Source organism: Nothobranchius furzeri, chromosome 2 (genome assembly GCF_043380555.1).
Source record: "Nothobranchius furzeri strain GRZ-AD chromosome 2, NfurGRZ-RIMD1, whole genome shotgun sequence".
Taxonomy (NCBI): Eukaryota; Metazoa; Chordata; class Actinopteri; order Cyprinodontiformes; family Nothobranchiidae; genus Nothobranchius; species Nothobranchius furzeri.
In genome coordinates this window covers 75,447,142-75,463,957 of record NC_091742.1, presented here as the reverse complement: position 1 = coordinate 75,463,957, position 16,816 = coordinate 75,447,142, and the positions used below count along the sequence as shown (strand labels likewise).

Genomic DNA, 16,816 nt, shown 5'->3' with positions numbered 1-16,816 from the left:
AGCATGAGTGGGTGTCTGGCATACATTTTTGTGAGTCTTAGGTTGTATGTGTATGTGTGAGCATGAGGGAGGGCGTGTGTGACTGTGTTTGTGTATGACTGTATGTGTCAGGTGGGGCTTTTGACTCCTCCCCTCTCCTGGGACTTCTTTTGCTGCTAGACATCTTTGCCTCCCCTCCCTTGCCACATTTGGTGTGGAGTGTGGTGCCTTGGTCTGCCTGAGTGTTCGCGGCTCCTGGGTCAGGGGGTTTTAGATTTTTAGCGTCTGCCTGATTAATCCCAGTGGCTGCCTGATGGGATCTGGGTCCCTGGGCTCTGTTGGGTCCCCGGCGGGGCTGGTTGCCCCTGGGTCCCGGGTCGATGGGTTCCAGGCTTGGCTGGCTTGGGGATGGGAGGCTGCGGGCGGGCCTGTGGGCTTGCCGCTGATATCCCCCAGGACTCTGCCGGCTGCTGGTTGTGGCCCCCCGGGGCAATCCTCTGCACCTCTCGAGGGGGGCAGGGGCTTTTCTGGTCACAATCTCCCTGGGGTCCCTGTGCTCTGGGACAGCTTCTGACTCTCTGAGACTTGGAGCTCCTTCCATCTCCTACACATCTTTGGGGGGCAGATCTGTGGCCCCTCACACTCTCTATTGGACGTTCCTATAGAGAAACCTTACATATACAAGCGCGGGTATGTACACAGGTGCTCACATGGTGCTCTCAGAAGTATGGACTTGGGCACGTTCAACTCATGTCGGCTGTGGCTGGCACTTAATGCACTGTGATTTATTATCATGATTGTTCAGTAAAACAATGTTGATTGTATACTTCCTCATCAGGTTGACGCAGTGACAGCTTGCTCCTTTTATATTGCTGTGTGTTCCTTTTCTTTTTTTTTTCTCTCCTTCTGCAGGTCTAGAGCAGACTCTTGTTCATCATTGATTGTTTGTTTTGTGGGGACCCCCCCGTCTCTTCCTTTCTCTTTCACCTCTGTCTCCGTGTCTGGTAGGAATTATAAGCATTAAAAAAACAATAACAATAAAGTTTTAAGTATCAGGCATGACATTAAAAGCAGAGTAAATCTGCAAGGCTTGTCACCAGCATTCAGACATTAATTTGTTTGCTTAACAGCCAGACAGGACATGGTAAAAAAAAAAAAAAAAATACACAGATTAATCCTAGGTATTATCCCAATTCAAGATGGCTGCCACAGCTGATCAGCATTTGCACGCACAAAACTGGGTATAATTTATAATGTTTAATTATGACTTTTTTCTTAAAGTTTAGTTATTCTAGGGTTTACAAAAAGCATATTTATGAAGTTCTTTGCGCTACATCCCTCACATAAAACAGTCTCAGCAGTTTTATTCTTGATATTTAGAGTACCTTCCATAACGAGCCACTTCAGGGCTCTGTCTCGACCCTTTGCATGTGACGTCACACTGCTCATGGAACTGCCCCTTTGCCATGACGGCTAGCAGAAAGACTGTTTACACACGTTGTTTCTCCTGGGACGCTAGTCCAAACAAGCCCGTTTGTAGCCTTTATCACTTTTATTTAGTTGATTTAAGCTAACGTTCATAAGCTAGTTAAAACTTCACTTTTGTAAATACGTCTCTCCATGAGCCTCACCTAGGTGTGCTATGACTTAAAATAACTGAACAGGGCTTGAACTAATTGAAGCCAGGCTAAATATCACCAATAACAACAATGAAAACAACAACAAAGCAATCTCAGGCACTACTTTTTTGGTTCAGTACTTGTTTCACTAACTGTTTACTATTGTTGCTTTTGCCATCGAATATGGTGTATCCACATGATCTGGTGATGTAGGTGAAAAGGGTCAACAAGCTGAGAAGATCCAATATCTGGGAGGGGCTTGGAGTAGCACAAGATATGGGTCCAGTCTAATTTCCCCATCTGTGATGTCACAAACAGGGACTTTTTGAAAAGGCTTTTTTTTAGGCACATAATTCCTAGAACCAAACACATTTGGAGTGTTTATAGAGCCAGTGGAGACCCTCGAGACAGCACAAAAGAATGCAGAATGTGAGTTTTGCATAATTTTTCCTTTTTAAAATGTTATGTGTCGTAGCTGAGAGTAATTCAGACTACTCTGAGTGCAGATAAGGGGGTTTGTGAGATCAACCATTAATCTGTTTAAAACACTGACAATAAACTGTGGGTAGTACACATTCCCACAAGGAATGATTGGCCTTTTATCTTTTGAAACTTATTTTTAAGCATTTTTGGCTCAAAATGTCTCCTTTCTAGACACTGAGAGTCCCTTTCATACTGGATGATGACCAACTTATACATAAATTAGACTTTTCAACTGTTGACCGATTACATTCTCATCAGGAGCCTTCTGCACCTGAAGGTCGCACCAAATCCCTACAAAGATCCTCTGCCTACTGGATGTTTTCAGCTGTGATCCATAATAAAGAAGGGGGTTGTTCAATTTCACCAAAACATCCTTGGTTGGTGTTTTAGATTTATCTTGTTTAGTTCCTAAACAAAAAGAGTAATCATCTCAAGCATTCCTAAGATAGATTTCTTTATGCCAGCTGACACAGTCAAATAAAAAATCATAAAAACCCAAGTGCATAAGATTCCACACAGCACTGAAATCACAATAAACTTGTTTTTTCTTTTTCACATTTGAGTTTTGTATTGACAAAAGCAAAAATGCAGGTTTATGTTTCTGCACGTTTGAAAACAACTTATATTAGTTTTAGATGTTCCCTAAATTAAACAAATAATGCACAGAAAGAGTATTTCCTCTGATCAGTTACTACAAGAAGCTTCCTTTTGATGGTTTTTTTGGCTCAGAGACACGTGCACGATTTACCAGAGAGCTTAAGAGTGGGTTCATCCAGGTTCCACTGAGTTCATCCAGGCACAGCTACCAGCTGAGGGATCAAGTTGCACTTATGAGTCTGCAGAGTGTTTCTCAGCTGTTTCTGGATCTCAGCTTCTCCAGCTTTTACTGAAACGGATGCATTTTTAATGGATCTTAGCAGAGCCTGAGTCAAAGGCCATTTCGGTTAAAATGTGCAGCCCATGGAGCCTCACCATTCCCCACCTGCCCGTGGGTAACCTCAGCGACTCTTCACTCCACGCTCAGCTCCCTCCACTCCTCCAGTACCCCGGCTCACGACCGCTACCCTCCCCGTTCAGGATCCACTCCCGCCTTGGAAACCATGAGCCCAGTTCCCTTTTCTGTTCCTCCTGATTATTGTCTCACCCACCATTTACCCCGTAACCTGTGTCTACATCCCAGGCCGAGAACTGAGGATTCCCCTGCTCACCGTTTAGCAGCACCTTCAGTCTCCTACACCAACATTAATAAAATTCAGTTTTACCTTATCCACTCTGTCTCGTGGTTTTATTCTGAATGCCGTGGGTCAGAAGTTTAACCCCCACCACGACACTTAAAGATAGAAAGGAAATGATTTGGAGGACACGTAGGTTTATGGACAAGTGAGAGTCAGTAGAGTTCAATATGGAGGTCAAGGACACATTAGATGGATCTGTTCTGTGGCATGAAGAGGCAACACACACACACACACACACACGACCTGATTAGCACTGTAAATCAAACAGAGGAGAGGACAAATCACCCAGAGACTGAGTTTAGTCTGTGATCAGTGTGTTGAAATGGTTTTAATGTCAGAGTGTTCTATAGGGCCAAGCTGTTCCTGTTTTTTTTGCAAAGGACTTTTCCAGCAAGAAATCACAAAGAGTCAAAAGCAAACATAACATACAGAAGGTCCATCTTTGTCTTCTATAAAATAGTCTTTTGTCCAGAATTGAGCATTTTTGTAGATTTTTTTTTTGTTCATTCAAAATTTATTTATTTTTTTGTCAGTTGAAAGTAGGACAAGAACAATTTAAATGAGAAAATATATTTGGTAAATCCACAATAAACGTGTTTTACAAAAACAATGAAACAAAGAAATAAAACTCTTAAATAGCGCCTCTCAAGATAAAAATTGTGAGCCGCTTCACAAGAACAAATAATTTAATATAATTTTTTTCATGATTTAAAAAATTAGGGTTCAAATGAGGGGAAACTGTGGAAAAAAATGATAAGACTATTTTGACCTAGATTTAACACTTCTGAATGCAGAAAAACGATGATAAAAAGCTTTCTATGGGGCCTCCTTCAGTGATGCACTGCTGCATGCTAGATGCATAAGGGAGCAGTACCTTATGTCCTTCTCAGCAGATAAGGCCCTGTGCACACATAGTTTGGTGTACCACAGAACGATGATATTATTTTATTTCACGGTCATCCACTCAAAATTGAAGAGATACGCCTCCAATAATTATTCTTTTTAAAAAGTACTACCAAGATGGAGATTTTGGAATTTGTCATTGTCGACATTTGCTTGAGTTCTCAGTTGACTCATCCAAGTAAATAAAGGTTAAATACATTTTTTTTAATTCATTGTGGATGCAAATAACCAGGGTTTTAGTTTTGCAACAAGCTTGCAACAAAAATGCTCTGACATTAGAGGTATTACTTGTCTTTTTTTGTACTTATTTCTTGTAGTATGTTGATGTATTTAGTGCACAAATATTTACTGTAAAATGTTTTATTCGTATTTTTAGTCTAGCATTAACCTGAAACTGCTGCTGCTGGCACACCTGAAATGAATGTTTCTGGACCCAGCCTTGTGTGACAAGTTGTGACCAATAATGTGTTTTTAGCTAACAAGCTAATCCCCTCAAACAAATCTATTTGACACTCTTATCGGTCCTTATTGATTAGTTATGATGTGTAAGGTTTGGGAATTGAGTATATATATATATATATATATATATATATATATATAACCTCTACTTATGACTCTGCTTAGTATATATATTACCTCCACTTAGTCATGACAATAGCATGTAAGGCTGGGTAGTGTGAGGTCAAGCAGCAACAACACCGACTGATAAACAACAGACATGTGGCTGAAGGCAAAACAATAAAGAGCAGTTCAGAGGCAAGTATGTCGTCTCTGAGGAATAGTCTGACAATGAAACATATTTTTGTGTCAAACTTATTGATTAGTTGTTTGTTATTTGTATGAACGTATGTAAATGTGCAGTGATAGACTTTAATTAAACAACAATAGTTTGACTATGAGTGATTTGTGTAAAAGTTATCCATCCATCCATTGTCTTTACCTGCTTATCCTCGCAGTGTTGCGGGGGTGTAAAAGTTATTAATTAGTTGTTATTGTTTTACTTGTTCATAAAAGTGCATATAAAAAAGCTGCTATGGTGCAAAAGCTTATGAAATAATGTTAGCATGACTCATTCCTATGAAATTTTGTACATTTAAGCTATTCAAACTAGCAATTAGCACTTCTATCATACAAATGTTAACTAAAATATTTTCTAAATCAAGCTGAACAAACTAAACCTTTAAAAATAGATCTGGTTAAGTCAGGTTTGGTTCCCCAGAGGAATGGGTTAGTCGGGTCACATCAGGGCTTCATGGGAAATATCAGCCAAGTCAAAGTCAGGAATGCATATCATTCATTTCACTCTGCTTGTGCTGATCATCGTTTATTCATAGCATTTAATTATGTGTCTGCAGAATCACATCATTTTATGTGACATATTTTAAAAATGCATGCATGAAAAACTAGCAGGAACTGATGTTTTAAATGCAAGCGTCATCGGGCACTTTATCATTCAATCCTGCATGGAAACATGTTCCTTAATTCTAGGTGTTCTGTTGTTCTCCAGCCAAGAGAAAATGTATTTAATTTGTTGCACCACTTGAGCATTTTATGATCTGTGGAAAGTTGGGTGTGTCTTTGTAGCCAAACACCAGCAACATGAGGCAGGTTTTTCCTGTACAATCTCCCGGAACCGTATATCAGATTGTCATTCCGCTGTGAACCCAAAGGGTCAGATAAATGAGTAATCACAGAGCCTTCGGCAACAGGCAAGTTGTTCCCGACTCATTGGCTGAGCCGGAGGCGTGTTGAGCTCCATGTGGGGAGGGACGACCAAGTCAATGTGTCAAAGGCCTTTATGTGATATCAGACGGAGGGAACAACTTTCTATCAGAACAACATGAGATATGAGATAGACAGAACCCAAACAGACGGGATGTTACCTCAGAGGGAAGTCGTAACGCTGAGGGGGAAAGCTGTCTGGTTCATGTCCATGCCAAACAATCAGTGAAGGATGGGAGCTGCTGGGGTTTGGCTGGTGCAGATTAAATGTGATGTTATGTAGGTTACCCACAGAATGGTACACAGTCAGCTTAGGAAACATTAGATCTAGAAAAAGTCAACAGTTTTATGGTTTAACTATTAAAATGGGAGGAGCTGTTCGATGATGCTGGACAGTAGCAAGTTTTGTACTGTTGCGTAACATTTTGACACTTACCACGTCCACCAGCAGTGACCTGTAGCTCACAAACATGATTGGTTTCATCTTTTGTGTGTCAGTAATTTCATTTACAAGGGTAACACCAGTGCATTGCGACATTAGTAAGGGGCTCGACACACGGGAGGCGACAAACGACCGCGATCAGCAAAATTCGTCGCTGTCGCTTTTATTATCTGACACATGGGAGGCGACCCGCGGCAGCGGCAAAGCCGTCGATGCGCTCTGTTCCATGGCGAAATCGAAACTTCCATTGTTTTGTTTGGCTGTGTCAGGTTGGAGGGAATTAAGGTTTTTTAAGCGGTTCAGAGTTAAAAAAGTGGTAGATATGATGTTTCACAAGGTGCTGCTAGAGTTATGTGAAATCTTACTTCTGATTTTACATATAAAACACAATAATCAACTTCTCCTCCATGTTTGCTCGGAGATGTACGGAGCATCCTGCCCGCTCATTGGTCAGTGAAACCTCCGTTGATTGGTCCTCATCCAAGCGACCTTTTAGTAGGAGGGAGACCCGCGATTATCGCTTTGTCGGGCATGTCTCATTGAAAATGAATGGAGGAGAGGTGATGTCGCCTCCCGTGTGTCGAGCCCATAAGAGGAGGGAAGCTGTCCGAAGTAATGGGCTCGACACAAGGGAGGCGACAAATGACCGCGATCAGCGAAATTTGTCGCTGTCGCTTTTATTACCTGACACACGGGAGGCGACCCGCGGCAGCGGCAAAGCCGTCGATGCGCTCTGTTCCATGGCGAAATCGAATCTTCCGTTGTTTTCATTGGCTGGGTCAGGTTGGAGGGAATTAAGGTTATTTAAACCGGCGGTTCAGAGTTAAAAAATCGGTAGATATAATGGTTCACAAGGTGCTGCTAGAGTTATGTGAAATCTTACTTCTCATTTTACTATATATATAAAAAAAATACCCGAGAATGGGTTCATCCCATATTACAAACCAGGAGAGGGCTACTCTCTTTCTATCAGGACATGCTTCAATTTATCATACGGTTTGGACCTCACATTCACAGAAGGAGAAACAGAATCATGTTTGCTCGGAGATGTACGGCGCATCCTGTCCGCTCATTGGTCAGTGAATGAAACCTCCGTTGATTGGTCTTCGTCAGAGTGACGGAGATGAAAAGATGAAAATATTTCAACTTTCTGGGATCGCGTCGCTGGGTCGCCTGTGCACGACACGTGCACCGGCGCAAAATTTCACACGCAGGTTTTTCGCATTTTGCTTAGTAGGAGGGAGACCCGCTATTATAGCTTTGTCACGCATGTCTCATTGAAAATGAATGGAGGAGAGGCGATGTCACCTCCCGTGTGTCGAGCCCATAACGCATTCCCTCACTAAGTTCATGACTAATCCATCTGTTACGCTGATGTCGTGAAATCGCTAAATGATGTAATAGTTTCTTAATTAAAAATGACGAAAAAAGATTTATGAACAGACTAGTTTATTTAAATGCTAGTACATTAGCTTCCTGTAGCTGCTAGCTGTGCTACAATGCTAACATTTAACTAGCATATGCATAAGCAGAAACAGGAAGTGGAGAGTTGGTTTGTGCTAATATTGTTATGTCTCTCCTAACAGTTTTAAAGCTGTTGACCTTTCTGTTATGACCAAATTAAATGTTCTTTGCTGCGGGTTGGGTGATGTTACTGTTGATTTAAGTTGTAATATTGTTCATTGACCACAAAAGGGAACTAGGCCCAGCAAGCACATCATTTTACAATTTTGGTCCTAAACCATGTTTGCTTTAAAATTTTAAAATTTTTAAATGAATATAACAGTGAGGTCAAACAACTTCATGTTACATAGTGTTTTGTACTATATTCATCATTTTAATAATTTCTATATTAATTTTTATGATCATTTCACTCAAGAATGTAATGGTCACTGAAATGTGCTATCATGTTTTTTTTGTCGGGATATTTTTCACGTTATAGAAAATTAGTACCAGAACGTTTAGTCCAGCCAACATTCCTTTTGAAACGTGTTATTGTGTTCGCTCCTGCAACGTGAAGTCTTTTTATGACTTAACGAGCTGTAATCTTAATCATTTACACACTTCTAACACTAGATTTCATGTATCACTTCCTTCTTACTGGCAACAGATCAATACACCCACACAAATAAAGTATTACACAACTGAAGAATTACTCACCTCATAATATAACTCCTACTCCACAAATTGGTGGGTTGATAATTGAAGGAGATTTAATCTAATATGTGTCTACATCGAATCTTTTTTATTTTAAATGTTACTGATTAGTTGAGATTATTTAAAATAAAGCAGAATAATTATTGGTAAATTACAAGAACTCAGGTAAAATGTTTGGACTTATATCCCAATTACTCTGTGTGTGCTGCGATTAAAAGAAATATAACAATTCTCTGCTAAAATTATTTTAGTATGGGGTTATTTTTTACAGATAAAAAAAATCTCATAATTGATGGTTTTCTATCACATAATCATGAGCCTTTAGCATCTTTTCATGAATTAGCATCATAACAATCAAAAGTTTCTAAGATTACTTTGAAAACCACAATAAAGATTTTAAAGTCACTATTGGAACCATATTCATGATTAATCATCACAACTTTCATGTCATTTGTTTGAATTCCAGACTCATGTCTGTTTATTTTTTCTTTTAATTGGCATGAACTGGCTTCCATACCTTAAATGACACTGAAAACAGCAGGCTGAAAACAAAACATTCACCATGTCGTGCTGAAACGTGACATTTCTTGTTTTGCAGCAGAACAAATCCCAGGAATGAAACCAATGAAGCTGTGGCTGACCCTTCACTGAACAGTAACGTGACCGTTAGACGCTAACTCAGACGCTTCCTTTCCAAGTGTGTTATTTATGATTAGTGGGGAAACGTCAGCTGCTTCTGGGGAGTTTCTGGGAGGAGGAGTCTGAATGAAGAGGAGAAATGTCAATGAAGTATTTCAGATTTATTTTTGAAGGTGTTCCCGCTAAGCCAATGACGCAGCCGCATCTCCGTGCGTAATTTGGAGCGGAGGAGGAGCGCAGCTGCTGGGCCGTTATAAACCCGGAGACCTCAGCCTGAGGCTCAGACACCAGGGAGAGGAACACACAGCTGCCAGAGGACTCCAGAATAGAAATAAAAACTTAAAACATTTTTTTCTTCCTTTTAAATTTTTACTGATTTCCTATGAATTTATTAGAATAACTGGGCTTCATTTTAACATTTTTATCCATTTTTTGGAACTTTAAGTTTTTTCTTTTCACCGCATTTACCTCCGACTTTTAAACAAATCTTCTGAAATGTTTCCAGAGACAAACAAAGGGTGAGTACACTATTAAACGGAGACTTCTGCTGAGCACATGGCCCTTTCATGGACACGCTGGGTGGCTAAAATAGTCTCCAGGAATGTTGAGGGAGGGAGGGGGGCATAGGAAAAGGGCAAAAGGTGAGAAAGGGGCACAGTTGAACAGCAGAACCAAGATAATGAACTTTATTGATTTGAAATTTCACATCATTTTTATTTATTTGCTGGAATAAAGATCTGTTTACTACTGTATCTTATTTCCTGACAACTGCTGATTGGGGATGACAAAACTTTTGATTTGTCCCAATAGGTGATGAATTTCTCAAATGATACATTTTACCTGTGATTTTTTTAAACTCAGATATTTAAATTTTATTACCTATATGGGTAAATCAGCTGTTTAAGACAATAGTGGTTCAATATTCTACCCACAGACTTCAGAATAGGTCTGACAGTCACCTAATGTCTGCCTTATGTATTTTTTAAATGCCATCCAGATTCAGCTATGAGGACTGCAAGGCCACATCTGATTGGCTACTGGCGCAGACAGACATCCGACCCAATGTGGGCATCGTGTGCGGCTCGGGACTCGGAGGGCTGGCTGACATGTTAAAGGACCAAGTGGTCTTCAACTACAAAGACATACCTAACTTTCCACAGAGCACTGGTAAGGAAAGTTGCATTGAACCTCTAAAAAAGAAAACTAGACGATTACTGACTGGATGTGGTTTCTTCACTCAGTGCACGGCCACGCAGGGCGGCTGGTGTTTGGGACCTTAAAGGGAAGGCCTTGTGTTTGCATGCAGGGGCGCTTTCACCTCTATGAAGGCTATCCTATCCAGAAGGTTGGTCAGTCCGTTCTAACATAAATCAGTGTGTGATTAGACTCTTGGACTCCGTCCAGTAACTCTAGAGCTCTAAATCAAACCTTGTGTGTTTAGATAACCCTGCCAATGCGCATCTTCAAGATGCTCGGCGTTGAGACGGTGATCCTCACCAACGCAGCCGGAGGACTGAACCAGGACTTCAAAGTGGGTGACATCATGGTTATCAAAGACCACATCAACATGCCTGGCTTCGCTGGCAACAACCCATTGGTTGGACCCAACGATGAGAGGTGATCTTGGTCTTTCAGTCATCCAAAGATGGGTGCACCAAATTAATATTTTCCTGTTGATCTCTTTTGTTGACTATCGTTTTTTGAGGATTTCTCTTGTTGTACTGCAGGTTTGGCGTGCGGTTCCCCTGCATGTCCGATGCATATGATCGAGAGCTGCAGCAGCTGGCTGTGGACATTGGACAGGAACTTGGTTATGGAGACTTCCTGAAGGAGGGTGTCTACTGTGTGCTGGGTGGACCGTCATTCGAGACGATTGCTGAGTGCCGCATCCTGCACAAACTGGGTGCTGATGCTGTTGGTGAGTGATCTTTAAGAGTATATCAAAAACCGCCATACACTAATGAAGTTCATTCACTTTAGATTAATAGTGATGAATGGTTCAGAACTATAGCAGAACCTTTGCAATGAGGGACTTATGCACTGTAAAGAAAACTCGCCACAAAAATAAGAACAAAGGCAAGTTTTAAAGCTCATTATTTCTTAATTTACAATTTTCCCATTAGGCATGAGCACAGTCCACGAAGTGATCGTGGCCCGCCACTGCGGCATGCGCGTGGTTGCCCTCTCGCTGATCACCAATCTGGTGGTGATGGACTACGACAGCCAAGAGAAGGCCAATCATGAGGATGTCCTACAGGCGAGCAAACTGCGAGCGGGGCAGCTGGAGAGGCTCGTTTCCACCGTGGTGACCCGGATTGAGCCCAACAACAACTACATCTAATCAGACACATCTTCAAACCAAGGACACTTAAAGGGATAGTTTGGAAGTTTTGAAGTGCACGTCTGTGGAAAGATCATTAAAATCCAACTAAGTTCTCACTGGATTGGCATGCTAACTGCTAATGTGAACAACACTAGTTTAAAAAATGGATTATAGTCATCCTAATTCAAATTTAATCTAAAAAACATACGTGTGTTATTTACATGTTACAGTTTTTTTTACACTTTTGCCTAGGTTACCCAAAATAACAATTAGAGATGTTTGCTATCTTTTAACTAATATCGGATAATTACTTTATTTCCGATATCAAAATAAACTATCACATAAAGCATTCTCAAACTTTTTGTGCAAAAAAAAAAGACCATTTCTTAATCTTAATTTAATCCAATGTCTGAAAAACTAAACCTCAGATTTTTAGTATGAGAGAAGTAGCTGAAGAGTTTGATGTATATGTGTATAGTATATAAAGGGGGCTGTGCTATTGGTACACCTTTTGGTGCATTCTTCAAACAGGAAGTGTGGGTGGAGGGGGGTGACTTGCTCTTTAAACTGTCATGTTTTTTCAGCAGACTAGTTTAATATGGTACACTGTAAGAGATGTTGAATTTACTTTGTCAAATTATGTCAACTGTTACCACTAAACCTAGCTTCATTAATGTCCTAGGTAATGTACATTGTTTAAAGTAGATGTGTAGTACTCTTTACATTTTAGCTACTAAGTTTAGTGGAGTCAGTTGACATAATAAAGTTAATTCAAGATTTTATTTCTTCAGTGTAGAAAACTTTAGTAACAGGATGCACTTTAACCATCCCACTAGTTTGTTCAATCTGGTCAGTGCCAACTCGGTTTTCCAGAGCTTTTTACAACTGCCGAGAAATTTACTTAATCTACTCCAAACTATCCAAATTATCACTTAAAGCAAACCTAAAGCTGTGATCTTTGTTAGGTAAACTATTAACTTTTTGGTTTAGTTGTGTATGGAACTCAACAATAACCTCCATGTGTCCTGCAGGACTAACATTCCCCTGAAAGGGTGGCTCCACAAGAAGTCACGTTTTTTTTGTATCTTCATTTTTAAATGACGCATTTCCTCAACTTATATGATCAGCTTGTATAAATGTCTGCAATTTAACTTAACAATTATCCTAAATCTGTTGTGAGGATCTGACATTTCTGTTGTTGAAAATGTGTAAATGTTTGTTTTTTTTATTGACTGTTGTGACTAAAAATGCTATTTATTAAAATCGTAGTTTGTGTGGTTATTTCTGAGAGGTGGCGCTTTCCCAGCTGGACTTACTTTTGTAAAATGATTCAACTTTATGCATGAAATGAAATTACCAACGGGCTGATGAGAAAATCAGAGGCTTGTGCAAACCTCCCCCAGGTTTATTATGAAAGAGTGTACAGAGGTTTTAGAGAAAGTTGCACCGTAAACCAATCTGCTGCATGATCGATGGGTTCAAAGGGACCCGGATTATCGCCCCTGTAAACTTTAAACATTGCATAAGCATTACGCTGCAAAAAACCCAAAGATGTCAAAGCAGGATACAATATAAAAAGGTTGTTTTGTGAAAACATGGTGCAAATGCTATTTCTTCTTTTGCAAAATACAAAAAAACCTTTATTGTATAAATGAAACACTTAAATGCTGGAAAATGACCCATGCCCTTTAAAAAGTATAAATTTGGCAGATCACATTTAACACCACATGCATATAACATTCATTTACTTTGCATAATTGTTCATATTCACCTTAAAAGGTTGTAATCTCATCTTTGGAAGGTTAAAAACCAAACAGACATCCTGTTTTAAAATAAAGCCATTACCAAGGTGGGACAAATAAAGGTATCATCTCCTCCCAACATTTTAGAACAGTCTAAAATGCCTTGAACAACATCGAGCAGTTCACATATGAAGCTAAACAGCACTGGTATATAGAAGTAAACACATTCTTTATCATACAGTGCAAAACCTTTGTCTGCACAAACCGCAGAGCCCAGTAAGGTTTCATGAATGCTGAATGGAAACGTTAAAGGCTAGCAAAGATATTTAAGCACATTTGTTGAAAGATGGAAGGCAAGGACATGATTTTAAAGTTTCTGTCCCCTTTTATATCCAAAGTCACAAAAACCAGTCCAACCCAGTCGCTTCCTCAGAGACCTCACGTCTGAGAGATGAAGCAAAGTCTGGCGTTTTACTTCTAATGAAAACAGGTTAATCTGGTATAGAAGAACCGCTACACCACACAGGCAGATTATTGAGTTTATCAGTGCAGAAGGGTCTAGCACACACACACACAAACACTAAAATTAATTTGGTTTTAAATTAAGGAACAAGTGACTAGTGTCATCTACTGTATTGATGCATAAGCAGCTGAATAAACTGATAAGACTGTTGGGATTTATTGGGGGGGGGGGGGGGGGGTGTTAAATAGTATCTTACATGCAGACAAAATTTTGCAACACAAGCAGACAAAATAATCTCAGTTGATGAAAACATGAGTAACACTTATGGGGAAGTCAAGCTAACAGCTAATCTGAGGACATTCTCTTTAATCAGACCATCAATGTAATAGTTTTGCAACGTTTGCGCCTGTTTTACACCGTATGTAATAAAATTCTGGTACAACATGGTCAGTCTTCAGAGAATTACAATAAAAGTTTTGCTTGGGGGGAAAAAAAATGAGCTATTTTAAGTCTCAATCTGACGAGACGTCCGTCGAATCCTCGTGAGAGTATCTCAGACTCTCCGCTCTGACTGCTTTTTACTGCAGGCGTGATGTTAACTGTTGAGAACAAATTCCCAGAAACACACTTTAGAGAATCCTTTAACATTGGTGAACGGTGGCGACTAAATCCTAAAAAACTAATTATATGGTTATTAAAGGATAAGAAGAAACAAGGTGTTGGTAGAATGTACGGTTTCTGGTGAACGCCGTATGAGCCGAGTAGCCAACTGATTTTATTCCAACGCCAGTATAAAAAAATAAAAATAAACCCATCAAACTTGGTGGAATATTTTGGCAGGTTGGACTTTTAGACCTGCGAGTAAAACAAGGAGACTTGTTTTATCCAACAGGTCGTTGAAGCTTCAAACGGACCCTGACTCTTGAATTAACACTGCGTCCTAATTAATGTACGTCTGGTTTGTTGTTGCTGCATGAAGCCACATTTCACCAGGTTACCAACAAGCAAACAAATCCTCCCTAAAATGCCGATTTTAATTACGAGAAGAATCTTTTGAAGTGAATCTGAAACCTTTAGAAATAAAGACCCAAGGTGACTTATTCTGATTGTTGAGCCGTGCTTGAGAGTGAAAGTAGGAAGATGTGTGGTACAAGTGAATATAGGAGTGAACATTAGGTTTAGAACATAAAACGTGAAATTGTAGAACCCTCTTCAGTTACTAAATTAGTGCATTCAAATAATAATGAGCCCGTTTATTCTCTGGAGAACCCTAAACCTATAAGTTGTGCAACACCATCCAAAAATATGAAAAAAATGTGTAAAACTAAGCTTGTGCTGATGTTTGGAGGCTAAAACTAAATGGCTTTAACCAAACTGCTCGAGAAACTGATTTTTTAAAGTACATTTTGATGCAACGCATTGTCCTCGTTTCACCTTTCACCAATCAAATACAGCTAAGTTATAAAATCCCGTTTATAAAAATATAAAACATTTAGTAAAATCTGTCATAACTGATCGCCTCCACCCACTATAACTAAACCAATAGGCCCGTTTCCCAGTAACGCTCTGTACGGATAAAACAGATCGCATCGATGAAGAACACAGCACAGAGCGGACAGTCGGGCTGAAGGTCGTTTGGCAAATCAAGCTACAAATAAACATCTGGCTAATTTTCTTCCAGTACAGGCAACAGACCAATGTACCCAATGTTTAAAAGAGAGTGTCAGAGCAGAGGAGGAGCTGGTGGAGAGAAGGCACTTCTGAAACTACTGGGCCCAGAGCTGCAGCAGGATCTCTAGGCAAACATGGTCAGGGTGATCCACTGCGGAGAAAAACAAGTATGGTAAGTTGATGTCACACAAACCAGGAAGCAAACTAACACGGAGAGTTTGGGTTTACCTGGAAGAAGTCGAGGGATATTTGACCATCTGCATCTGTGTCCATGGTCTTAAACGTTTCTGCAAAAAATAAACAAAGTACCTTAGATGGTAAACGCTTTATTGTCTTTTACTTATGCAAACATTGATTTGGGTTTCCTGGGCATAGACTGGTTCTATTGTCAAACATTTTGTGAGAAGTAAATTTTCTTAAATGTGCAGCTAAATTCTAGGTGTCATTTTTAACTTTGTGCTAAAACAGCAACAAAGGCACCAGCTGAAACAGCAGTGGTGGGTCCATTAAATATACACACACAATATTTATATTTTGTCATTTATTACCAATAACTATAAAAGCATGTATATACTTTGGGATACTGGTGTGAACTAGTGTTTGATGATCGTGAGGTGATGAACTGATGCTGCGTTTACATTAAGATTTATGAATTTCACAGAATAAGCTAGTTAGCAGGTTAAGCTAGTTAGCAGTTTAAGCTAGTTCCAATCACCTGTTAATTTCTGCTGCATCTCTTACAAAACTGATTTAGCAAAGTTTCCAAAGGCGTTTAGTTGAGATGAATAGCTAGTCTAGGGCTATCCAATTCCAGGCCTCGAGGGCCGGTATCCAGCACGTTTCAGTTTTAACCCTGCTTCAACACACCTGATTTCAATCAGCAGGTGATTAACAGGCTTCTGCAGAGCCTGATGAGCTGCTGCACAGGTGATTCAACCACTGAATCTAGTGTGTTGGACCAGAGAAACCATTAAAGCGTGCTAGATACCGGCTCTTGCGGCCCGAACTTGAATAGCCCTGAACTAGACAAACCGTTTCTTTTAAGGACACTTAAGGACTGAAGACTTACTGAACATGGTCTCCAGTCGGACCAGGCAGGTGACAAAGTTGTCGAAGTCCACAGCCATGTCCTCTTCAGTGTAGCGCAAAATGATCAGCTGGAACAGGCGGTTGTCGAGTTTAAAGCCTGAATAAGGAAAGACAAAATCAATCAAGTAGAACCAATAAACACGAGTTACCTGCATGATCTAAACAGGTGAGTACCTGCAGATTCAAGAGCCATCCTCATCTCGTAGGAGCTCATGGTGCCCGATTTGTCCAAGTCAAACTGCCTGAATATTGTCTGGAATTACACCAAACCCACGAAGACCGGGAAAGAGAAGGAACCAAAACGTTAAATAAACAGGCAGTCACACATTTAGTAATGACAGGAGTTTCC

At 40.1% G+C, this 16,816-nt stretch overlaps 2 protein-coding genes across 2 annotated transcripts in view; one reads left to right on the top strand and one right to left on the bottom strand.

Annotated features, from left to right (window-relative positions):
* The first annotated feature begins 9,461 nt into the window (after positions 1-9,461).
* On the top strand, positions 9,462-12,357 carry pnp5a (purine nucleoside phosphorylase 5a). The gene is made up of 6 exons (XM_015946395.3): positions 9,462-9,697; positions 10,177-10,346; positions 10,421-10,524; positions 10,621-10,796; positions 10,907-11,097; positions 11,303-12,357. Exons 1-6 carry the CDS (start codon positions 9,675-9,677, stop codon positions 11,518-11,520), a joined length of 882 nt encoding a protein of 293 aa, XP_015801881.3. The 5' UTR covers positions 9,462-9,674; the 3' UTR covers positions 11,521-12,357.
* Positions 12,358-14,939: 2,582 nt separating this feature from the next.
* Positions 14,940-16,816, bottom strand: part of capn1 (calpain 1) — a 41,779-nt gene continuing 39,902 nt past the window's right edge. Inside the window, exons 18-21 of the mRNA XM_054747475.2 lie at positions 16,642-16,720; positions 16,448-16,564; positions 15,607-15,665; positions 14,940-15,529 (exon numbers count right to left, since the gene is read on the bottom strand). Of these exons, the coding sequence (XP_054603450.1) occupies positions 15,503-15,529; positions 15,607-15,665; positions 16,448-16,564; positions 16,642-16,720 (282 nt within the window). The 3' untranslated portion in view covers positions 14,940-15,502. The remainder of the gene's footprint in view (positions 15,530-15,606; positions 15,666-16,447; positions 16,565-16,641; positions 16,721-16,816) is intronic.

Bases quoted from the DNA above. Each gene is read 5' to 3' on its own strand.
- pnp5a (XM_015946395.3), top strand. From the start codon at position 9,675: ATGTTTCCAGAGACAAACAAAGG. The intron at 9,698-10,176 runs GTGAGTACACTA...AATGCCATCCAG, and splicing joins TTTCCAGAGACAAACAAAGG to ATTCAGCTATGAGGACTGCA. The intron at 10,347-10,420 runs GTAAGGAAAGTT...TTCTTCACTCAG, and splicing joins TAACTTTCCACAGAGCACTG to TGCACGGCCACGCAGGGCGG.